Source organism: Hakea prostrata, chromosome 5, assembly GCF_041222555.1.
Source record: "Hakea prostrata isolate BN-2017 chromosome 5, UWA_Hpros_2, whole genome shotgun sequence".
In the NCBI taxonomy this organism is placed as follows: Eukaryota; Viridiplantae; Streptophyta; class Magnoliopsida; order Proteales; family Proteaceae; genus Hakea; species Hakea prostrata.
In genome coordinates, this window is record NC_142604.1 from 11,553,488 (window position 1) to 11,578,874 (window position 25,387).

General features: G+C 36.5%; 2 protein-coding genes across 3 annotated transcripts; both read right to left on the minus strand.

The window, feature by feature from the left end:
* Positions 1–1,600: 1,600 nt before the first annotated feature.
* Positions 1,601–14,422, minus strand: LOC149015121 (SNARE-like superfamily protein). 2 transcript variants are annotated; one of them, XM_089155140.1, is made up of 6 exons: positions 14,194–14,418; positions 13,999–14,097; positions 13,851–13,901; positions 8,547–8,720; positions 4,942–5,001; positions 1,601–2,895 (listed from the first exon to the last, which is right to left on the minus strand). In XM_089155140.1, the coding sequence occupies exons 1-6, from the start codon at positions 14,194–14,196 to the stop codon at positions 2,854–2,856; spliced, it is 429 nt and encodes a 142-aa protein (XP_089011266.1). In that variant the 5' UTR covers positions 14,197–14,418; the 3' UTR covers positions 1,601–2,853. The 2 variants fall into 2 exon arrangements, with proteins under 2 accessions (XP_089011266.1, XP_089011267.1); XM_089155141.1 differs by lacking the exons at positions 1,601–2,895; positions 4,942–5,001 and adding an exon at positions 5,256–7,803 and having other exon boundaries at positions 14,194–14,422.
* A 5,374-nt stretch (positions 14,423–19,796) lies between these two features.
* Positions 19,797–24,973, minus strand: HXK3 (hexokinase 3). The gene is made up of 9 exons (XM_089155884.1): positions 24,558–24,973; positions 24,097–24,247; positions 23,784–23,966; positions 22,328–22,402; positions 22,079–22,234; positions 21,652–21,747; positions 21,414–21,544; positions 20,342–20,423; positions 19,797–20,264 (listed from the first exon to the last, which is right to left on the minus strand). Exons 1-9 carry the CDS (start codon positions 24,824–24,826, stop codon positions 19,908–19,910), a joined length of 1,500 nt encoding a protein of 499 aa, XP_089012010.1. The 5' UTR covers positions 24,827–24,973; the 3' UTR covers positions 19,797–19,907.
* Between the last annotated feature and the right edge of the window lie 414 nt (positions 24,974–25,387).

Here is a 25,387-nt window from a genome sequence, read left to right on the forward strand (position 1 = left end):
GTTAGAGCAGTTTGGTTCTCCTCTCCTCTTGGTTTTGTTGCCCATCACTCTAATATCTCTTTGTCAAGTTTCATTCAAGCATGGAGCAAAGTTGGGGAAGATAAACAAGCATTACAATTAATGTCAAGCCTTGCAGCCTTCATCTGTAGGGGTCTTTGGCAGGCTAGAAATAAACTCATCTTTGAAGGAAGTACTATTTCCCCAAATGATATGTTAATTCAAGCTTTGAAAGACTCATTGGAACACAATTCTGTTGTTCATGCTTTGGATAGATTGATTCCCACTATTGCTGTTTTAAATGCTCCACAACTTTCATGGGAACCTCCTCCTAGGGGCGTTGTTAAACTTAATTCAGATACGGCTTTGAAGGACAACAAGGGAGGCTTGGGCATCAATACTAAGGGATCACTCAGGAGGTTCAATTGTTGATGCAATTCCTTCTTCTTTCACCTCACCATTGGTTGAAGAGGCTCTTGGTATTAGGGAAGGCCTTTTCGTCGTAGCAGCGGAGGGGATAGATTACATATTAGTAGAAAGTGATTGCCAGGAGGTAATCAAGATTCTAAAATTTGAAGTTTCACCCGCTTTTGGTCTGAGGAATATTGTGGATGATATTAATCACCTTTCCTCTTATTTTTGTCTTCTAATTTCTCCTTTATTCCTAGGGAATGCAACTCTATTGCTCATTCTCTAGTTGGGAAGGTAGTTACCTTGGCAAGAAGGACTAACTGGCCACTTTCCACCTCTTGGTTGTTAGATTTGTATAAGTTTGACCCCATGTTATCTTCCTGCCCTTTGGAATGAAATTTGGTTCACCAAATTTTTTTTTTCTTATGAAGGATGGGTCTTAGATTTCCTTTAATCGAATGATTTTGGTTTTTAGATCTGTGAAAGGCAAACTTCGATATTTCATGCCTGGTGATATGTACAAAAGAACAAGTTACTGAGAAGAAAAACTCATGTAGTTGGTGAATGTACAGAATTTCATCCTTTAAGGGTTATAGGTGGCTCCAAGGAAAACTCGTCTCTGACCTTCCAGATACCGGGGAGTTCTCTGTTGGTCCAAAGTTGAGGGAAGTGGAATATTGTGAGTGAAAGTGAAGGGACAGGGACACTAAAGTCATTTTATAGACATAAGGACAAAACTATCATTTCAAGTGCAAACTTCACGAAAAGTTAACAGGTAATTTAGCATTTGTAAAAAGTGGGCAGGTAGTATTTTTTTTTTCCACTTAAGCGGCGGTCATGAATTTCACCCTCACTTAAGTGGGCGACAAGAAAAAACTCTTAAAGCGATTAGGACTAAAGTTAGGTACAAGGCTGATCATGGACCCCACATGTTCAGGCTTAGGGAAGATTAAAGCACGTTAAGGCCACCAGGGCAAACTTACACCCCAAGTATATTACATCTAAATATGCATTTATCCCATTTTAAGAGGATATGGATCCACGTGAAAACTAATTTTACATGGATCTATTAATATTCCAACCAAATATTACCTGTTAGAGTTGATTCTATAGTTTTTCTTTGTTTATCAAGTTATAAAATGTGTTTAATTTCTAGATTTTTTCTACTAAAATAAATTTTAAAGCAAATCAAGAATAGACAACAAGGAACTGAAAAAAATTATGATCAAAGTAGAAAAAAGGAATAAAGATGTTAAACTCAATCATCACCTCATCAATAACATGGTCAAAGATGTCAACAAGAATTCAATAATTCATAGTCAATTTGTGTTTATATTCATTTAGATTTAGAATATTTTACATAGAAAAAGATTTTCTATCAAGAAATTACCTAGGCCCACTTCAATACGATAATATCTAAATCGGCAAATCCAGTAACACAACTATTCGATCTAAATCTAATCCCTATCAACAACTAAATGAAAAATAATGGTGGGTTTTTAACATTTTAAATTAGCTAAGATGTGGATAGAATCATAGAAGTACTATAAGTTAGAAGAATCTTAACTAACGCCAACAGAGTGGTCTTTACTTGATGAAAAATTATTGTCCAATCCCCACGAAAAGGCACAAAATACCAAAATACTTTCATACACCAAGAAAAGGGGCTGGGATTCCTTCAGCCATATTAACAGATAAATCAAAGGCACTGAAGTAGTAGCATTGAAACTACGAATGGTGATGCTATTGAAAATATGTGGTTCACAACTTGAGTGAACCTGCATTATGACTATGAGCAAGAGTATTTGAACACGTTTAGACCACCCTGTTTAGCATTATTTTCTTTAAAATCCATATCATACTAACTTGACTAGGTAGCTCTACCCCTACCTTACCTCAGACACTGACTACTCCATTCTCTCTTATGCAGGGGGTATCAAAAAAATCTTACCTTTCCCTTCGCTGGGCCCTTCCCCAGGAGTGCCAATACTCTGTTTCCACACTTACAGATTTCCAAGTGATATTTTATTGGATTCATCTGTATGGATGAAAAGATTCACCTGCTTAGTTTGGAATGGTTTTTGAACAGCATAGAAAAACACGAAATACAAATGAAATTACAATCATCTAAAATTTGGAATAGAGGGAAATATTAACACACGAACAAACGGATTTAGCATCGATGAATTTCAAAGAAGGTTCTCAACCCCCCCCCCCCCCACAAAACAAAAAAAAAAAATTTGGAGGACTACATTGATAACCACAATTCATGATACAATCGCAAAGAAAAATGTCAGGAAGAAGACAGATACTTCTTGGTGTTCTTGTTCGTAATAATGCAATAAGGCTTGGAAGGATAGAAACTGTGAAATTTGACATACAGAAGCAAACCGAACAAGGAACCAAGACCAAGGCAAGATTGGTGAATTCTTCAGCAAAATCAGTTCACTCCTGCTTCTCCAACTCACCCATTCTCTCTATGATTGCCTGCAACATTTGTTGTACATATAAATTGCTAGTTACTCATCCACTACATTGTCAAGTACAGCCAGTAACGCCAGAAAACAGCACAATGGATAGGATTGGACATGGTAACATAGCTCCGGGAAAGCATATGGCAACAAACAGTATTACTCATGTTGGAAGCAAGTACGTAAATAGGCAGCAGAAATCTATATAAATAATTTTTTCAAATAAAGAAAGAAACCCTAACTGTTCCATTTCTGTAACATCAAGATATTAAGTTACTTGAATATTAAGGTTGAAACAGAAGAATTTCTAAGGCTACACTTGTTATACTGGAAAGAAGTCTTTAATAGCATGCATCCAACACTTGGGGAAACTTCGGGGTGCATGTCTAAATGCTTGAGTGCTGGAGAGAATCTGGTTCCTGATAAAAGCTATTAGGCCTTCCAAGCTAGACAATACATGCAAAAAAGTGGTAAATTTGGGTAAAAGTTCTGTGAGCCAAATATTTCAAGGACAAAAGTCTTTTTGATCCAACAGTGACAAGGAAAAAAGGCTCATGGACTTGGAACAGCATCACAAGCATTATCCCTGTCCTAAAAACAATGGTCAAAAGAGTAGTCGGGAATGGACAAAACACGTCTTTCTGGTTTGATCCCTGGGAACGTGATCAAGAAGAAAGGCTAACAAGAGAACACATCCTCAACAGATGGCCAAGACAGTCAACCGTGGCAGAGGTGGTAAATGAATTAGAGAATCAGCAGGAGGAATATGGGCCAACAACAGACCACACAATAACACTATCGGACCGCGAAGATTCCTGGACCTCAACAATCTCTCCAAACGGAGAATTTACGGTCAAGAGGGCGTACAACGAAATGATGAAACAACGGTTTGGACAACAACACTACCAATATGCACAATGGTGGGGCCAAATGTGGAAATTTAATATTCATCCCAAATTTAAAATCTTCTTCTGGCGTTTGTTACATGCAAGCTTACCGGTACGTTCCAAATTGGCGGCATGGTCGCAGTCCCAACCAGAATGTGCATTATGCGGAAGAGAAGATGAAACCACATGGCATCTGTTCATATCATGTGAATGGGTAAAGAGAGTCCATGCAGCGGGACTTTTGGGGTTGCGCACGGAGAATTGGAGCGACATATCCTTTTTGAATTGGTGCCATAATATGTGTCTACAATTAACAAAGGATAATTTAAGATGGTTTATGTCTATTTTCATTATATCTTGCTAATTCATATGGAAAGAAAGGAATGAAAATGTGTTTAACCAAAGAACTCCCAACCCCGTAATGGTGCTACGGAATACTCAGGAATGGGTAAAAGATTTACAACTTCAAAAAGGGGAAAATAACAACGCCCCACCAACACAAATTAATAATGCAAATCATACCAATATAAGTATGACTTTGTGCACAATAATATCTCAACCTAACAAAAATATTTTTATGTGTGCAGGGGTATTTAACCAAGACCTAGGAGCTATTGGATGGAGCACTGGAGTGTACACAGATGGACATCTGAAATCTATCAATTTTGGAAGAGAAAATAAAGTTGAAACACTAGAGGCCATACTACGGAATCTACAACTGGGGATTGCAAAAGCGGAGGAAGAAGGGCTAAAGATTCATGAAATATGGACAAATAGCCAACATATTGCAGATATCCTACCATGGCCATCTAGACAAAAATGGTCTCTTCAGGGATTATCTATGCTAATGGAATTAGCAATATCAACAAAACTTATGGAATATAAAACTTTCCAAAGCCCAGTGCTCCAGAACTTTTTTGAGGGGTATGCCACGAAGGCAGCCACTTCTCAAGATGACTGTAATAGAACAATAGTTAGTACTTGCAGCTGTTTTTCTTAATTCCTATAATATAATAATATTTTATTTTATCAAAAAAAAAAAAAAAACATGCAAAGTTGAAAAAAAGAGCACCCCACCCTTCACTTTTTGGCATGTGACTTCTATTTTTAAGGGGAAAGAGGAACAGCTATACTGGCAACCCACTGCCATAGTGTTGGGACAAAGGCATACGCACCTTCTTGCTAGTTTCTTGGAGCTCCCCAGCAAGGATGAATTCATCAAGAATCAAGTACACCTTTCACAGATGAGACAAAATTTGGAGTACGTACAGGTTAGTCATGTCAATAACAAGTTTAAAATATGTTACCTAATAAACGAACACACAAGAACAACTTACAGTTATTGTAAAATGAAGCTGGAAAAAAAATCTTAACCAGATGGGAACAACTAAACAGTTCATATAATGGAGTTCTTTATATAATGGACATTTAAGATAAGGTACAGCTAATGCATATTAAAATGTTACATGGTAGCCATTTACAATGATTCCAATAAAAAATAAATAAATAAAAATAAATAAATAAATAAACCCAGATGGGAGAAATAATCAGTGCATATACTGGAGTTCTAAGACAAGGTACAGCTAATGTAAAATGTGGCATAGAGGTCTCACGAGTCATTCCTGATGATGCAACTTCTGATGAGTATCCTCAGACCAATATGGCATCAAAAGAGCCATTTCAGTGAACAATACATATGCAGGAAAACAAAGGATCATTGGTAAAACCTAAGGCACCGTTTGTTTGCAAAGGTGGGGTGGGAAAAATAAAGACGTGGGACCCATATGTAGTGGGATGGGGGAACAAGGAAGGCAAGGATTTTGTAGAAAAGTTTTAAATGTGGGTTCTATTTTTGTTATTTTCCATACTTCTTCACAAAATCCCACCTATTTAGTGGGACTTGAAAAGAGATGGGATAGGAAAATTAGCATGCCGCATCAATAGGAAGCTTGTCTACCAACTTTCCCACCACATTGAATCAAACAGATCATATTTTGGGATTTTATGGAACATTTTACTTTTTCAAACTATACTAATTTTCCAACTCAAAGTTATCCCGCTGCATCAAAACTTGAATGTATGTAGGGAAATAATTATCCGCCCTTCCTTCTTTCCCAGTAAAACTCAAAAGCAAATAAATATCCTACCCAAATTAAAAATCGGATTACATAATTATCCCAATAAAGAAATAACAAAATCCTACATTTTATCTCTTAAACTCCCATGAAAACAGTTGCCATTTTATCTCCTTGCAAGTTAGACTTGGGGCCTACCAAATATGAAGAATTATTTCCTAGTTACTGTAGTGTAAACAGTAACTTCTGGTTGTGATGTGTCAAGTTCTCCCTCTTATAAAAGTAAACTCGTCCTTGAGTTTTAGTGAAATAATAACTAATATTGTATGCAAAGTGGCTTGTTCAAGAAGGAAGTATCCTCTGCAAAGCTGTGTGGAATAAAGAGAGAAAAGGTTTGCATACAGTGATATCAATTACAATGGCACTGAATAGGTGGTGAACAGAATGGGGAGGAAGATCACAAAAAGAAGAAGAAATAGATAAGACTAATCAGAGAGACAAGAAGAATTAGAAGTGAAGATAGGTCATAAGAAGAAGGAAATTAGTAAGAAAGGCTTGAGACAGTGAAGAATCCAATAGATAGACAGACATACTTCAATACGAAAACTATATGACTTTTGGTAATTTAAAATGAACAAAGAACTGATCCTACTAGGACTCTTCGCAATCTTAAACTAACTAAAACTGATCCCAAATATCCTACCCGAATTAAAAATCTGATTACATAATTATCCCAATAAATAAACAACAAAATCCTACATTATCTCTAAAACTCCCATGAAAACAGTTCCTATTTTATCCTTGCAAGCTGGATTTGGGGCCCAACAAAAATGAAAATTTATCTCCTAGGTTATTGTTCATGTTACCGTAACAAGAAAAAGTAAATTCTACTTGTGTTGCATCACTTCTACTCCTAGTCAAATTAAAATCTCTCAAGAATATAAGCCAACCACGACCATGTCTTTTAATTTTAATCAAATTGTAAATCCCAAGTCCCAAGAATATAAGCCAATTTCAATATTTTGGCCATATCTAGCTAAAATGGCATTGGGTTTGCAACGTCATCAGTTCATTTGTTTGGTACCAGAAACAGTTTTTAAACAGCCAAATTTTAAGCGAAATAATGGATTATACGTAACCAAATGTTAGTATAAAACAGCAGAAAAAGGGGGTTTAGTGAGTGCACAAGATTCCCACCAGGAGGCTGTTATCAGACTAGAACCCTGAGCAACCTTACAGTTTAACAAATTCCACCCTCTTAAATAAACTCAGATATTAAGAACATTTCTTTTACAGTGTGAATATAACCAAAATAAGAGAATTTGAAAACAAACAAAATCAAACCCAAATAAAGAAGATGACGAAGTTTCCCTTATCCTACGAATCTCATACCACAGGAAACACCCTTCTCCAGCCACAAGGATCTCAAGCTCCCACAGGCTTGGCACCAATTGGAAGTTTAAAAACTTGCTCTGAATAACAAACTGCTTGGAATCAACCACTCACACCGAATGCATCCTCTTAGCGCACATCTTTACATGCCTTTTAAGTAAAAATAGGTGTAGTTGATCAAAACTAAGTATTAGGGAATTCCTCATCCAGCAAATTCCCATGAATAGCATCAACGACAACCTTCTAATTACATCGATAAAACTAGAGTGTCAAACCAAACTAGGCATCCAGAAACCAGTTTAAGATGTTTGACGGAAGCCAGTGACCTATAGAACTGTCTACATTAACAGGTTGAATCATATACGAAACAGCAATATCAGATTTCTTCATTTTCCATTTAGGATTTAACTTTTAACTGTTGATCCACTTTCAAAAACAAACTTGATAGAATGATTAATAAACAGAGGGAACTTAATGGAGGATAGAATAGAGAAGAAGGAAGGATAAAGCAGACAAGGGGAAGAAGGGGAAACCTGAGAAGAATCCATACATTCCATGTCCTTTATTAAGCTGCATACAAGCATCTCAATAGTAAAAACAACAAATTGTAATAAAAACTGGGACTCTTAACGATTTAAATTAACTAAAATTATTCCTACATAACCTACCCAAACCAAAATTCTAAACTAACATAATTATCCCAATAAATAAGTAACGGAATCCTAGTGGGTGACTGGGTGCTCTGTTGTAGTCATTGCTGCTTAAGGCAAAACTTCAAACTCTTTGAGGTGTCTACCACAAAAAAGTATACAATGCATCATATGTAGACAAATTTGGATGTTAGCTCAAATGGTCATCTATGTTGTAGATGTAAAACTTGTGCTCTGGTGTGTGCCTGTGTACTTATGTTGCTATACTATTTACTGCCGGATGGTTTATGCACTGTGTGGCTAGTGATAGCCTCGTGCATGTGCATGTGCATGTTTACATGTGCCTGTGTGGTTGACTGCTGGTTATGCCAACAACTAAGTTGGAGACTGGATGGGTTGCAGTCAAATTTTCAAGGTACCACTGATTCACCCCTCATCTCACTGGATATCTCAGTCCAACATGTCCTAAAACAAGGGAGAAATGAGAGAGAGACGGAGACAAGAGACTTATAACACTAATATTTACATACCAACAGAATAAGACTATTAGTTTGCAGTAGATAAATCATAAATGTCAGAAGTAAGCTGATAACAAAGCAATAAACAACTACTGAAGGAGAAAAACTTCAATTGGAACTAGAAAGTTCTAAGAACTGCACAAACCTTGTGAAAATTAAATACTAAATCCAGTTCACACACATTGCTGAAGAAATGATCCAAAATCTCCACAAATAGGTGAATGCACTCTAAGTATGCTAACTCATTGTCTGTGATGTCCACACACATTGAGAAGAACAATCCAGCATATCTCCTGTAGATAACCTTGTGGGTGCGGAACTGCAAAATAAAATGCAACACTTAATCAAGTACTTAATACTATTAGAAGGATAATCTGAAAAAATGTACTCGTTTGGTGTCACCCAGAAATCAACTAAAATTAGCCAAAGTAAACACCTCCCAAAAAAAAAAATTCTCAGCGTTAGACCAATTAAATGTGTCAGCTACACGGTTCCCTACCCTTCTATCAGCTCTATTCCAGGTCATACTTGACACCAGAGTTTGAAAATTCTTCTCAACTCGGCGTCTCAACCAAGTTGAGATGACCATGATCTTGGCAGTGAGTTTTTTTTTTGTCCGAGTGTTTTTCTTACCCGCCGGTAATGACATTTTGGTGAGCAGATGGCCATATTTGGCTCTGGAAATCTTGGCTATGGGGTTTTATCTATGCATGTCGTTCTTTCCTAGAAATAATGTTTTGCTCGGCAGATGGCCATATATGGCACCAAAACTATAAGGGAAGCTTGTTTTGGGGCTTAATAAAAATATCTATATCTTCCAATTTGGTGTTCTGAATTTGTTGCCTTGATTAGCAATAAATGTTGAACCAATAATGTAGTATTGCCTATTCTACACACAAATTTGTAAGCTATGGACATAATTGGAAAGTAAAACAAGTGAATTATGCAATAACGAATGAAAGACACGGATTATTGAATGGTTATTTAAGAAACAGCTGAAGACTTAGATAGAAACTAAGAATATAAAATCACAGATGACAGTGAAGTGTGAAAAATGAATACCGCATAGACACCCAACCGAAGTATGATGAACAAACACATCACTACATGAGTAGCACCTTAGTCTTCCATGTCCCAACTCCCAACAATAGAATACTATAAGTGTGTGATCCCTGCTGATATGAACCATGACACATTTCATTGTGTGCACCCAATGACCGGTGCAGCAAACTTTCATTGTCCTTTGTTTGTATGACACATGAATACCACGTCACAGCGTTTGAAGAGAAACGAGTGGTGTCCTTAGCAACAAGCATTTGTCATAATTTTTCAGAAAAATAGTTTTTGGAGACAGCACCTTACCAAATGTAGTTGAAAGTTGCCAACTACTCCACAGGAAGTAGCAATTGACCTCTTTGTAGTGATGTGGCAATCCTCAATAGTATTGCATGATGATATGGTAAAAATCCAGTTTATTTTACTACTTCAAAGCCTAGGTCACGATTGTCTTTTTATAAGGCACTTCATGTCTTTTTGGTGAGATGGTAATAAAGTACTGAAATTTCACCAAAATTTTGGTTGACTTTTTCAAGGTTTGATATCAGCCTATAACTCATCTGAACCGGCTAAAGTTTTTCAAGCTTTTTAAGATCTTTGAGATTTAGAACTATGCTTGATACAAGATTTAATAATGTAGGAGAGGTTCAATAAAAAACAACCCTATAGTAGGGTCAATGATAGAAAGAGTAGTTCATCATCTTGAAAACCAGAGGAAGTTCAGGTCCAGACAAGGATTGAATCTAGTCCCTGTGGAGATGATTATCTGCACCAAATTTGGTGCAATTTTGACAGACAGAAGTACGGTCATGAAAGGGGAATGAAAATATAAGGTTAAGGCTATGAGGCAATCCAGCCTATAGTACAGGCTAGAATGGGGATAAAACAAGGAGGACCTCCCATAAATCAATGCAAGCATGGCCAACATTTTCTATTCTTCAAAATATGTTTCCATTACAGTGAAGGGGGTCTATTAATAGCTTAGCCAAGCTTATAATAAAAAGAAAAACTACTGAAACTAAAACAGAAACTACTAAACTGACAACTTATGACAAATGAAATAGAAGGTACTAAAATTTGGGACTAGGCTGTCTAGTTCAGCCAACAGCAAGGAACAAAAATTTTGAAACTAATAAATGTAGCAATTCCAAAAGGACGCAGAAGTTGAAACGAAACCAAACTCCAGATTCCCCATGCATAAACATGCAATCTAATCTTGGGGACCCACAGATTTTCCAGGAATATTCCCACTAAAACAAATATGGAGCTATGACATTGTTCACATAAGCAGTGTTTTGGCTTCAATTTTTGGTCCTTCTAGAAGACCTGTTGTGCTGGCTCGATCAGGCCTAATCTAGTGCCAGAAACTAATAAATATAACCATAATAAAGGCTGCAAAAATAGTAACTAAACCAAAGTCATAATTCCTGCATGCATAAAGTCTCTATACAATCTGATCTTGGGCAACAGAGATCTTCCACGATTCCCACCAAAGCATTTATCGGGCTGTGACTAGTGAGACCCTTCATGTGAACAATGTTTCGGTTTCTTATCATGGCCCTTCTAGAAGAACAGCAGGCTGGCTAAATTTGTTCTGATCCAGTGCTGGTCCATACGGATCTGATTGATGGCCTTGCTTCTCGTTTTTCTTCTAACCAACCTTTGTGTCTACCCAACCTAACCTATGCATGCATTCCCACACCGCTTCTCCCATCAGATGGCTCTTTTGAGTCCTTCAATTTGAATAAAATAATTCCTCTGTATTAGAGCATCTAAAGCCTCCATTTATACATGGCAATGCTACCTCATAACCTTTCTTGTAACTTGACATTAGAGCTACTTCCAAGCCAGCTTTAATTTGATCATTCCTTGATTGCCATGCTTCCATCTCAGTGATGCACATCCAGCACCAAACTAGCATATTTTCCTTCGGAATCGACCTAGTGTTGATAGATATTAGGAGCCGGGCCTATGTTTAATAGGTTTATGTGATCATTGGCCTATTCTATGGACCCAAAAGTTTAATATCTAAATCAATTATGTGAGTTCTGTTAGTTTTACATTTCATCTTTAAGTGTCCTAGTCTAAGTCAATTAGTTGCTATTTTCAAGTCGAGTTCAATTAGGAGTTCAAAATAGATTAGAACTTCAGATTATTATGTATAAGCCCCTTCACTTGATGGAAAGGCAACCAAGTTTAATATGAAGTATATGATTAACAAAACATCTTGATTCAAGTATCCTCTTGTGTGTTGCTGTTGCAACTGTGCTTGTTCAATTTGAGAGGTCCAACATTGAGGAAAAACTAAGGTCCTATAGTGAAGTCAAGCCTAGATTCTTGGTAAGGCCGAGTTAACAGCCTAAAACTCCATCTCCATTCAACCCAAAATATGTTTCAATAGGCTCAAAAACCTGTGTGATTCTCAGAATATAACTTGTCTTTGAGATCGAGGTTAAAGGAGATTACATGAAAAATGGTAGGATTCAGAAAAACATGATCATTGCTTTTAAATCATTGTCTTTAATCTTAATTTCTGCTATAAAGAAATAAATTTTAAACTAAGTTAGTTACTGCATAAACTTGATAATTTGAAAGAATTTATACTCATATTGATGAAAAAATCTTGTCATATTGCACAATGACCTACACTTCTTCTTAGGGATTCCCAGGGCTTAATGTTGATTCCCCAAACCCGTGGACCCCTAATTCAAAGCAGGCATATTGTGGTAATTTTGCTAGATTTTTGGTGTCTTAGGACTGGGTCCTAGCAGTTCAGTTTGTTGTCTGGCACCATATTTATTTATTTATTTATTATTATTATTATTATTTTATAATTGGATTAGTGTTTTGAGAGTTATTGCAAAGTCCCTGTATTGGTGTGGTTCCCATTTGTCTTGGGATCCCCTAACATGAGTCCACTTTAATTCTACTTTTTATTAGGACTGCATATCTAAAATCCTCTAGAGTAAGTTATGGAGGTTCCTCATGCAAGTTAAAGTCCTAGTCGGTTAGTAGTTTGAATTAGAATTGGTTAGCCAGTTAAAGTTCTAATTGATTTTCCAACTTGAGTCCTTTTATGGTTTCTTGTTTCAGGCTATAAAATAAAGCTTCCATTCTCTGTAAAGTGAAGTTAAATTGAATAAGGTCATGGCTTCTTGAGAAGGCCACAAGGAAAGAGTGCCCTCTTATACAATTTCAGCGAAGTACTCTTCAGTTCCAACAGCTACCTTCAGTCCCCAAGTAAGCACAAACCCACCCCAGCCCCTCCCACCCTTCTTCCTGCAGCAGCAGCAGCAGCAGCTCTCCTCTGCTAGGACTCCCACCTCCCATCACCTCATTTCTTCTCCCTATGGGACTGCACCCCTCTCCTCCCTTATCCCTACTTTTAGTTGCATCAAAAGCCCTTCATCCATGAAGTTTAAAATTTTTGCAATTCATCTTCAACCTTTGAAAACCCTAGTTCCATTGAAACTCCAGTATCTCCCAAACCCCAACTCCACTAACTTTCCCCTTTTAGGATTAGCTTCCCCAACCCTTCTCCTACATTGGATCCCAATCCCAGCTCAATCCAAGAAACCCAAACCCTTCAGGACTCTTAAAACCTAGCCTAACCAACTATGACTGACCTGAACACCTTAGAACTAACCTGAAATTATAAATTAACAATAACAGCCCCTTCACTAGCCCAAACAAAACCCTACAGCAGCATTCCCTAAGCCCTAACTCTATATTCAGTTCTGGAATTAAAGTACAACAGCAGCCGGAACTTCAAGACCCTCCTATTCATCCTCAAAACTCTTAAAACCTAAACCTAGACCTATTCCCAGATTTGAAACTGACATTACAGCAAGGCTACAAGCTTCAAAGCCTATATCCCATTGTTCCAAAGCTTGATCAAACCCTTCTAGGGTACTGCTTAGTCACTTGAAACCCTAAATTCTCCAAGAAATCTCCTACTAGACTGTTGGATCACAGAGAGAGGAATCAGAGGATCCTGGAGTGAGCCCAATTTGGGGGTGAGGGGCATAATTCTAAAACTCTAAACCCCAGAATTTGGTTTACATCAGGGAAGATCATCATTTTGGTGTTTACTGATGATAGATGTTGTACATTGCTAATTTATATTGTTTTCTATCCAAAATTTTGTTTCACGTTCATCCCATTTCCATGAGTATCTATAGCATACGACACCTATGTCCCACGTCAAAATAATTCAATGAAAGAAAAGCCAGTCTATTAAAAGATTCTCAAGATATTCATTCACAGTAGTTCTTAATAAACCAGGCGCTGTTATGTCTAGCAAGTTGAACTAGGAGGGGAAAATGATGCAGTGAAGAAAATAGGACTAAAATTTCCGATTACTTGGGATAATTAAAAGAAAGAAAATACAGACCTCAACGAAATTCGTGAATTTTGGATCCCTATTGACCACCAATCGATGAACCTGGAGACCAATCAATACCTCCACATATAAAGAAATCCGCAATGGGACAAATGAAGAGGAAGAGGGAAGAATAATGAAAAAGCTAATAGAATCCAACCTCGTATTCTACTTTGTGCTTCTCGGATTCCTCGAGAGGAACGTAATATTTGGCTAGACGAGTCTTCCCTTGCCTGTTCTGTAGTAGAATGAAACGGATCTGCCATTACAGATAAACAAATGAAAAATCAGTTTCCAGGATCTGGAGCTTGCAACGATCTCTCCAGTAAAACAAACAGACCAACCCTAGGATTACCATTGTTCTAATTTCGGCTTAACGAATCGGAAAGACGACGAAAGAAGGTAGAATGCGGCAAAGAATCCCAGCAGGAAACGATGATCTAGGGCACAAAAACAGAGTGACAAATCTGTACTTATGATTTGGATTTGATCGGATTCCGCCGTAAAGTGTGAACGACAGCCTCGTTGCCAACACAGAACCTCATATAAGTATATAACCAGTGGCAGTGTTTACGCAGCGAGGAAATGTCAAACGTTAGATCGAAGTCAAAAAACCAAAGTCAGCATTGAGAGACATGTTAGACAACCTGGTCTGACCGGGACTGTCCATAAAGACGGGCCAAACCGGCTAAGTTAATATTTTACTCAAGGTTTAAATATTTCACTATATCACATGATACTAGTGATAGTGATACGTATCTATATTTTTCCGTTAAATTATATTAAAATACATTGGCCAAAGCGATACAATACTCGATACAGGACAATACGTCTCTTAAAATCACATTTGATGATTTTCATTATGATCCTCTAAAAAAAAAAGACTCTGATTATGACTCCTAATAATATTAATTTAAATTATTCGATATGCATTCTCGAGACAGAATTAAGGTTTATAACACATTTTGAAGCCTAGTGCTTTACTTCCTAGCTCTAAAATGTAAACTAAACCTGAGTCTGGACCTATTAAGATAGAGATCCGTAATCAATAAACATATGAGACCCATATATAGTGAGATGGGGAATAGAAAATTAAAGAAAAAAAAATACTATTGCCCCCTATACTTTGGTTTTATTACTAATCAAATCTCCTTTATAAAATTACTATTGTCCCATCGACTCTAACAGTGTTAAGTGGCTGTTAACATTGAATATATAATATCTATTTTGTCATTTATTATAATTAAGAAGTAAAAAATATAATATTACCATTATTTATGGAAACCATATAGAATGCCAATTATATCCTTCAAATTTTATATTTTAGAATTAATTTTAGATTTGAAAGAGTATTAATCGTCTCCGTTTAAAAATTTGATGAAGACTCAAATTAAGAAAGTTTGTGAATGAATTACCTTTTGAGATCTTGATTATTTATCCATGATTCCATTAAAATTTGCATTGTGATAAAGATAAACTGTTTTATAGTATAAATATAAGTTCAAACACTAGAAGAGTGATTTGGAAAGAAGAAAAAAAAGAATCTTTGTGTCTATGTTGTAATTTTTGGAATTTACACAAAAGACCAAAATGACAATGATTTTCGTCGTAGTGTGATACTTGCTAATGAGGGTCTTACTATTGCACTAAAAATATAAATCATATGGATTTGTAGGTAAAGTTCATTTTCAATATAAACGTTGTCTTGAAATTATTTGAAATTATTTTTCTTTTAATTTTTTATTTTTATAATTTAATTCAGGGATTAGTGGGACCACACGCTTATGATTGTTGAAATTTTCAAACTCGATTTAAAATTTTCACAATCAAAATGATGGAAGGAAATTTGGTAACATGCACAATGGTTAGCATACATTATGTGATTTTAAATTTCAAACCTTGAATCAAATTTGATATTTTCTCATATTTAATTTTTATTTTGAATTTTATTCAATCACATATTTCCTTTATTTTGTAATTTCTTTTTAGAGAAGAAAATGAATTTAAGGATAACTTTTTTCATAGTTAATTGAGGATAATATTATAAATTGGCAAAAGAATAAATAAGTAAATAGATAATTCAAGGGTTATTTTTTGGATTTTGATAAAATATCTAAATGCCACATAATCAGTAAACTAACGGAACTTAATGGTAGGATGACATAAGTAATTGTGGATAGGTTAAAGGTTGGATTAGTAATTTTAAAAGATACAGAGATAAAGTAGTACTAAAATTAAAGTACAATGGGTAACAACGATTATCCCCAAAAAATGTAGAAAAATTACAAATGTAAGTTTCACTTTTATTATGTCTTTCACTTTCTTCAAAATCCTATATAATTATGTGGGCTTGTTTGGTTACATGAATCTAGAGATTTCAAATACCTAAATTCATGAATCTGAGAATTATACCCGTTTGGTTGTAAAAATCTCTAGATTCATGAAATCTAGAGATTCATTTTTTTACACTAAAAACGTGACTCTGTAGATTTATGGGTAAGGGGTGAAATCCAGTCAAAAAAGCTATGCATTTCACATTCACAAAAATCACGTCGATCAAATAGTTTTTATGATGAATCCACAGATTTCATTCCACAACCAAACATCTAATTTTATAAATTATAACTCCATAGATTTGAAATCTTTAGATATTTGAAATCTCCATACTCATGTAACCAAATATCTAGAGATTTCAAATCTATGGAGTTATAATTTATAAAATTAGATGTTTGGTTGTGGAATGAAATTTGTGGATTCATCCTAAAAAATTATTTGATTAACGTGATTTTTGTGAATGTACAAATGTATAGTTTTTTTGAAATCTCTAGATTTCACCCCTTACCCATAAATCTACAGATTCACGTTTTTAGTGTAAAAATGTGAACCTCTAGATTTCATGAATCTAGAGATTTTTACAACCAAACGGGTAAAATTCTCAGATTCATGAATCCAAAGAATTGAAATCTCTAGATTCATGTAACCAAACAGGCCCTAAAGGGGTGGGAAAAATGACATGTAGGCTTCTTAAATTTAATTTGAGGATTATACCAAAAAGAAAAAAACTTTTATTTGGGGAAGCTTGTTCGAAAGAAAAAAAAAATCTTTTTGATAAGTGCGTAATGAATGATAGGATTCGGCCGACTCCGTATTGAGCATTTGGGCTACATTTAGTCATTTATACTTTTTATTTCGTGTTTCTCGTGGAATGAACAGGATTCCCCAAATAGGTACTTCTCTTGTTACTAAATCAAAGTTCTGTATTCTTTAACTAAAGAGAGAAGAATTAAAGAAACACCAAGAAGAAAGGAATCTCTCTTTCTCACTCACTTCCCGAGGACTGTATCTCTTCTCCTTCTATAACAATCCCAATAAACACAAGAAGCAACAAATCAAACACCATTTCATTTCAGTCCAGAACCAATGGCAGTAAAAAAAAAGGTTCAAGAACCCACTCTGAGAAGGTGTTGTCTTCTCTACCCATGGTGTGTTTTCCTCTATGTCTTACTTCTGGGCTTCATTGCTTTCATCTCAGTTCTCTTCTGGACAAGTTGGCGTCCCATGAAGCCTTCCTATACCATTGTTGATCTTTCTATGCCAGTCATGAATGCCTTACTGAAACCCCCACCATCAGACACCAACATCTCACTCACAGTTAAAGTTTTGAATCCAAACAGAGCTTTCAGCATTCATTTCATTACTGTTAATCTCACAATTTCTTATGGTGATCTCCTACTTGGAGAAGCAAGAGCTATTAAGGTACCTCAGTTGAAGCCAACAGAGAGTAGGTTATTAGTTGATGAAGTTCCTACAAAGAAGCAAATCGGGAGTAGCCTTCGATCACTGGCAGCATCACCTGGGAAGGTGGATTTGCAGGTACATTTGCATTCAAATTGCAGTTATCGGTTTCTTTCATGGTATCATCCTATTGATGCTCGTGAATTATACGGCACAGTACCAGTAGGCATCGATGGAAAGATCCCTGAGGGAGGGAAAATATCTCTATCTCCACATTCAAGTGCAAGGATTACAAAGGTTTCCACCATCATGAATTTCTCATTCTTCCTCTGCCTTCTTTTATGAGTCCTTGTTGCAGACATGGTGCATGAGAACAACCAAAGCACAAGTCTGTGAGGACTGCATGGAGAAGATCCTGATCTATCTGTACTTATGAGATTGTATTTGATTTTTTTTATTTGGTGGAAATTACATTGATGAGTTTGAGTTCTAACCCTAAGTTTTTAGACATGAGGGAAAATAAAAAAGGCCCTTCTTATTGATATCCTCTCATGTCGTTTTAATTTAATAAAATACTTTTTTTATTTATTTTTATAAGAATGATGTCATTTTATGATGTATTCCAGAAATATTGGAAACATTTACGACAATGAGAGAATCATTTGATAATGACTTCAAGCTGTAAAACCACTTTAAATTTATTTATTTTCGATAAAAAAAATAAAAATTTGTATTATAGAAGAATGTTAGCCATGGGTAGTTGGACTGAATCTAGGATCTCATGATGCGGTTTACCTTGATGATTGTGAAAATTATTGGATTTATGAAATCTTAAAATTCATATTTTTACACTAAAAGCGTGAATCTATAGATTTATGGGTATGCTTGACTATAAAAGTGCTAAACATTTGCACATTCATAAAAATCACGACTAAATAATTTTTCTGGATGAATCCACAGATTTCATTTTACAGATTCAAGTTGACCAAATAATTAATTTTATGAATTATGATTCCATAAATTTGATATCTCTAGACTCATGTAACCAAACAAGCCTTAAAGAATTTATAAGTTCTACCAAAGAAAAAAGAAGTATACCACTTAAAATCGAACTTTAAATATATATATACCACTTAAAATTTTTTCCAAATAACTTACAAAGTTTAAAGCATAAACGTGTCATTCAAACACTTGTGAAAAAAGGAGCAGCCATTTTTCAGCCTTTTATTAGTATTTAGTTTTTAATTTTTGATGGCAAATATTCAGTATCTAGTGCAAAATAGCTTTAATTGCTTTACAAAATTGAAACCTATTGTTGGCAAAGACTCACCCACCATTTGAAATATTTCAAGAAGACGACTAAGAAAAAAATCAAGCTTTAAATATACCACTTCAAAAAATTTCAAAATACACCTGTAAAGTCTTCCTTTTGGACTTGTCCTTTTATAATGAAATTTTTACCTGAGCCATGTAGGATACGAATTCATCTTGAACTCTATTATTGAGAGGTAGTTTTTTATTTGGACTAATGTTGTTGTTGAGTATGTTTCAAATTTTGTGAGTTAATCCAAACTTCCCTACTTGATTAGGATTCTAATTCCTAACTTAAAGCTCCAAGATCACTCATCTGAAGTTCGTCCATGATTATATTCGTGGGTCGACCAGTGATTTGGTTGGACCAAATCGGTTGTTTTATCATGCACGTATAACTACTTATAAATCTGAGTTCTGTTCTATTGCTGTAATGAAACCAAATCCAGTTAGAACAACAAACAAACAAATTCAGCCTTATTCCAACATAATAGAGTCAGTTACATGGATCCAACGAAAACAGCATATGAAAACTAGGTCTAAACAAGAAAGTGGATGCAGGATGATCTGAGACATGAAAATGATACATAAGAGATTAACCAGACTCAGCAAAGAGGCAGATGGAAGTAAGATAAAGGAGGTACAGCACAGCAAGTCTAGAGAATCTTAGCCAAATGGGGTCTGCAAATATGGATTTTTGCCCTTCAACAGGCTGTCTGAGGTCATATGTGATACAAGACCCAAACAAGTCATGGCTTTCTTCACAGCTTCTCATGTCCAAGAGAAATACTTCACAAAAATCTGAAACTTATTCTGGATGAAAATAAGAATGAAAATGCTAACTTTACAGAAAGCATGAGCACAGATGAGCTTTGCAACCCTATCATCCCCATGGAAACAACTTTATTTTCCCCCCCCACTTAGATGGGTTTCCTTGAATCCAGTATCCAATGGGACTTAGTTTTGTTCAGATGGGGCAGCGAGCAACCTCTGATTTCAGCAGAACTCCAACAAGAAGGATTATCAGATTACCCTCCTCTCCTGGAATTGGTTTCTATATCTGGAATTTACAGCAGCAAGTAAAGCAGCTCCAATTCCAGACCCATCTTTTGTGTGTTCTATGATTACATTCTTTGATATTTCAGACCCTAGAAGCTCTGTTACTGCATCTTGGAGATATCTCCTGTACTGAGGGTAATGCTCGTACAAGCCTCCATCCATTGCCACCACTGTCCTTTTGTCAAATATGAGACCATTAGTATCCTGTTCCATTTTTTGTAGAATGCCAACAATTCCTGCTCCAGCCAGTCGTCCACCTCGTTTCACAATGGTGTCGCAGACTTCTAGTACCATTTTTCTTGCACTTAAATTGGCACTCACCTGGCAATGGAGAACCAAATTGTATCAGAATACAGACAGATCTTGAATTCATTTGATAGTCAAAGCACAAGGTTTACCCCAAAAATGTCTCTCAAAATAAAGTCAACTGCTTCTAGATCATCAGATTTGTCCTGCTGCATGGTACATAAATCAGGTGTCCTACAAAAAGTAATCAAGCAGGAGACTTCAGAGTGGGCACTAGCTCTTGTCCTTACACTAACAACAAAGTTCACAGAAGGATGCTTGTTTTTGAATATAATCTGATAAAAAATCATATATTTTGTAAGTGTCTCAGTTAAAATTTGAACAAAATGGTGACAAACATGAGAGATTATTAACAAAGAACCAGAGTGCAGTGATTCCTTGTAATGGGTGAGGAAGATGCAAGTTCGGGGTTTCGCTTTTCTTGGATCCACAGAAAAATAATTATCCAGAAATATGTAGTCTATTTGTTATTCAAAATACACTCCATAAGCCGACCATCTAAAGTTCCGATATGTTACTAGACTTGGTAAAGCATGAAGGAACTTCATTGAGGCCATCTTGCCAAAGTTTCAGAAAGTCACTTCAAAGAATGACAGGGATCAAGAATGTCTTTGGCATCTTTTATAAGAGAATGGTGTAATTACTGGACCTAAAACTGTGAGCTAGTTATTTCTGTTAGTTCTAGCAATGCTCATAAAATTTTCAGTAATCAAGTCACAGATTCAAATAAATTTCTCAATCTTATGAAGCAAAACACAAAGGCATTCTTAAACCATAATATGCATGGATTTTTCCAGAAAATACAAGTCTTATTTGTACACCTTGAACACTCTATGGTATTATACGAACACTTTTTTGTATATTATGTCACAAGTAAAGATAGGCTCTCAGCTTTGTGACTCATTAAACACAAGGGCAACTAGCAAGGGCAACTGGCAAGGGCAATTCAGTAGTTCCATGATCTATATCCCTCTTGTACAATACATGGACATATCGAATCTGCTGGTCCCCTTGACACCAAATATTAACAGTACTGTAGTCAAGCGAGAACTAAACTCAGCTCTCATTGGACAATGTTAGCTCAGACAAAAGACCACCACCCATCAGTCATAAGGATTGGATAAAGCAATTTTCAAGTATTGACAGATCTAATAAGAAGCTTGCCTTAGTATGAAAGGTTTGGGGAGCTTTTCCGGAACAGATTCACCAAATAAAGCGCCACATTCAGCCATTTTAACCAACACTCTTCTGGCAATTTCACCAAGGTACATACCAGATATTGTCTTCTCAAATATCTGCTCCATTTTATAAAGAAAATGTAATATACCATCAGAGCACCAGATAACTTTCTTAGATTCGGAAACAGGGAGAAGGGAAACAACAAAAGGTGAATAATTTTTACCTGTTCACCAGGATTTATGCTTGCAGCATCCATTTCTTTATCAAATTCGGATAGAGGAAGACCCTTTGAAAAGGCTCCCCACTCAGTATTGACAATCTATGTGTATTAAGTGAAAATACAGTGTTACAGAATAAAAGAGTTAGGAAGAGAGAAGAAGAAATGAAGGTTGGAAATCTAGGCACCATACATTCACACAAAACAAGAAGTTGCACCAAATAATTAGTGGTAATCCATGCAACATAATTCCATAATTGAAGTCTTAGTCCTTGTGAACCCAACACTCCAAGGGGGGCATTACATGCAGTTGGGTCATCTGATACCCTTCCATAGGTCAGAGGTTAATCTGTTGCTTGATTCAGTCTCAACAACTTGGTGAAAATTTCATCGCTTCAAATATTTATAATTTAAGAAGTGAATGCAGACATACCGTTCTTCCATTCTTAGACACCTGACCCTGCAGTTTTGGAATAGCATCCATCCGTTCTATATAGCATGCATTTGTTCCAGTCCCCAAAATTACAGCAACCATTACATCATCATCCCAGTACCTTGCCCCAGCAAGTGTCCCAACTGTATCATTGACCTTTATAAGAATTGAAACAGATTGATCACTCTATGCCTGATGAGCATTATCCTAAACAAATCAGAAGCTTCAAGATCCATTTGCAAAACCTACCAATGCAGATACATGCATGTCTAGTTGTTGTCTTTTCATAGCTTCATTCAAACAAGCAACTACATCTTTTCCCGCCTGCCCAGAATCAGCAGCACAGTTATTTCATGCAATTAGAGAAAGTCATGGGCAATGAATATAAAAGGATTCATGTCAGTCTTGCAAGGCTAAAGAAGGGTTGAGCCAGTACCAGCTTTCACATTAATGAAGACTAAAAACAAATGAAGTACACATATTTTTATGCAAGGCTTTCAGTGTTCTACTCTTCCAACAGTAACCTTGAATATCAGAGTGTCAACAGCCCAAAGTGGATCATCTCCTCCAGCTGGTTCATTTTCATTTAGCTTCTAACAGCACCCTGCTGCCGCAGGGAAAATATAAAAAACAAAAGGTGGTAAATTGTTGCAAAAGACAAAGAAGATGATTCAGTTGGGTTAAAAGTAGATACACCAGTCATAACTCCGGAGTTTAACTATATATATTTTTTTGGACTAATAGTTTCCTGCATTGAGAACTCGGAATTCTGTCATTGCTTATCAAAACGGCTAACAATATAAACCAAGCATTCCAGGTCTCAAACAGAGTCTACTTTCTAAGTTTTTCCTCTGCAGAGTCACTTAGCTCCAATTTGGGACTTTTATAAGAATGACCATCGTCTGTTAGGTTTAATGAACATGGTGTAAACCAAAATACTGCGGTGGAGGAATGTCAAACTTAACCATCACAATTAACAATTCTGCAGGTTTATCCAACAAATTTCTTTTATGCCCTCCAGCAATGGGACTTCTCTGGCAATAGAGGAATGGTGGTTCTGGTTTCCTATTTAGCAGGCACGGGTAAATATGGGTACCACTGCACACCTTTGCAACCATCTTGATGGTAGGTGGTATCCAACTCTCAATCGACTAATATTTGCAGTTGATGCTGATCTGGCAGTGTAGGCCACATCGGTGATTACATTCTTGCACTTGGCCTATATTGCCACATGACATGAAAGCACGTAAGTTCTTAACATGGTGTAGAATACTTTGCCATATCAGCATCAACCGTTCCTTAATAATTGAATTGGAGTACTTCTAAAAACTACTATGCCAGAGGAGTTACAGTCAGGTGCTATAAGACGAGGCCACGGTTTCAGTTGATGCAAGCAAACAGACCATCACTATTTTTGCTTGAGGGAAAGCCAATAAAATGAAAGCACCACTCCACTATTGGCATCAGTAGAGAAGACATTTAGTATGCTAGATAGACACTTGGGATAGTTGAACCTAATGGTGGTAAGTTCCACATTCCTCTACTTCAGAAATGGAATTTGGCCTACATGTAGATGCTATTAAGAACAATCTATTAGCCGTGAAAAGAATTGTACTAGTAAAATCTAGAAACATTTAACAGGGAAGTCAAATGACATATTTGACTGATCATTGATATAGAAATCAGAAGCTGAATTGACACCTACCGTTCCAGACACAGCAAAGCCCTTGGTCCATTTGATTAATGTGCCAGAATCAATAGATGTTTGATTGATAGGAAAAGAAAACGTAAACCCAATCTCCCCTTTCCTCCCATGAGGCAGCTGAAATCTTTCCCCTTCCTTTTTAGCAAAACTAGCCAACACTGATGCAATAAAGTCGAACAATTCCTGCAGTATATGGCATAATTGAGAAAGCTTTCAATCCAAATAAATACAATAAGAATTGAAGTAGATGAAAGACATCTGCATTCATAGAAGTATAGAACTACTGAAACCAAATGAACGACAAAAAACTGACCTCAGAGGTACCAAACATCAATTCTTGAGGAATGGTTACTTGCTCAAATTCTGTGTCAATAACACGCTGGTCCTTTCCTCCCAATTGGACTCTCAACACCCGGAAGTTGGTGCCACCAAGATCCAAAGCGTAAAACAAGCCCTTCTCATCCCTTTACCAGAGTTCAAATAATCACAGTTAGATCTATAACAAGTGAGTTCAAAGTGATTTAATCATCGAGTAATCACAATTTTCTCTCTTCTTCTTCAACCCCCCCCCCCCAAAAAAAAAATCCTCTTTTTTCTTTCTTTCTTTTTTTCACCCCAAATCAAATGAAAAACTTAAGACTTTATTGAAGGGGTAACCCAACACAGAAGAGTTGAATTAAGTAAATAGAAGTTTTTCATAAAAGAAAGACAAAAGGTTGATATTAAAGCAGATCAATCAAAAAGAAAGCGAGTTCAAAGTTTCTCTTAAGATACCCAGTAGGCAAGCTATCGACATAGCTAAGAATCATCTGAAGGTCACTGCCCCCATCCACAGTAAGCCCAGCTCGCAAATCAGCAGTCATTGCATCTGCCACTTGGCGCAAGACAGGTAGAGGTGTAGCGCAAGCGTTCTGCAGGTTAGTCAGAATAGGGGCGACATAGACGCCGGTAGATCGGACGGTCATGCTCGCCCGGGGTCTCCTACTCGGAGAAGGTGCAGCGCAGAAAGAAACGATCGTAGCTGTTGGTGCAACGATCGCCATTATTGCTGGTCTGTTAAGATCTAACAAACAGATGAGAAAAAGGTAGATGAGAACACAGAAAAAGAAGCTTTAATGGTGATGGGGAACTAGAGGGAGGTGCAATACGAGATCTGCCAAGCTTTATTTCCAACTTCCAAAGTCGAAATGAAGTAGAACTTTACTAGTGCTCCTAACACTTGGTTGTTGGTTAGTGTATATGAATGGCAGTGAAGGTAATTATTCCTACACTGGCTCCACGTTCGTCGTCCATGGAAGTTCAACGCATGTATCCAACGGTCACCATAATGAAATTATTCTCACGTTGGAGAATAGCTGCAGTGGTGAAGGAAAACTTTCCTTCACCGCCGGCAAAAGATTACGATTTAATAACCGATTTATTTGAGTTGTCCACCTGCCACCACCTAGTGATCTACGCTAGGCAAGGAAGTTTCCGGCGCGTAGAATCTTCGGCGTTTGTCAAGCTACTGAGTCCACGTGGCTTTATACTTTTATTCTTTATATATGCCAGCGATGGGCCCGCCACCGACTCACATGTCAAAAGCCACTTGATTGCGGGTAAAA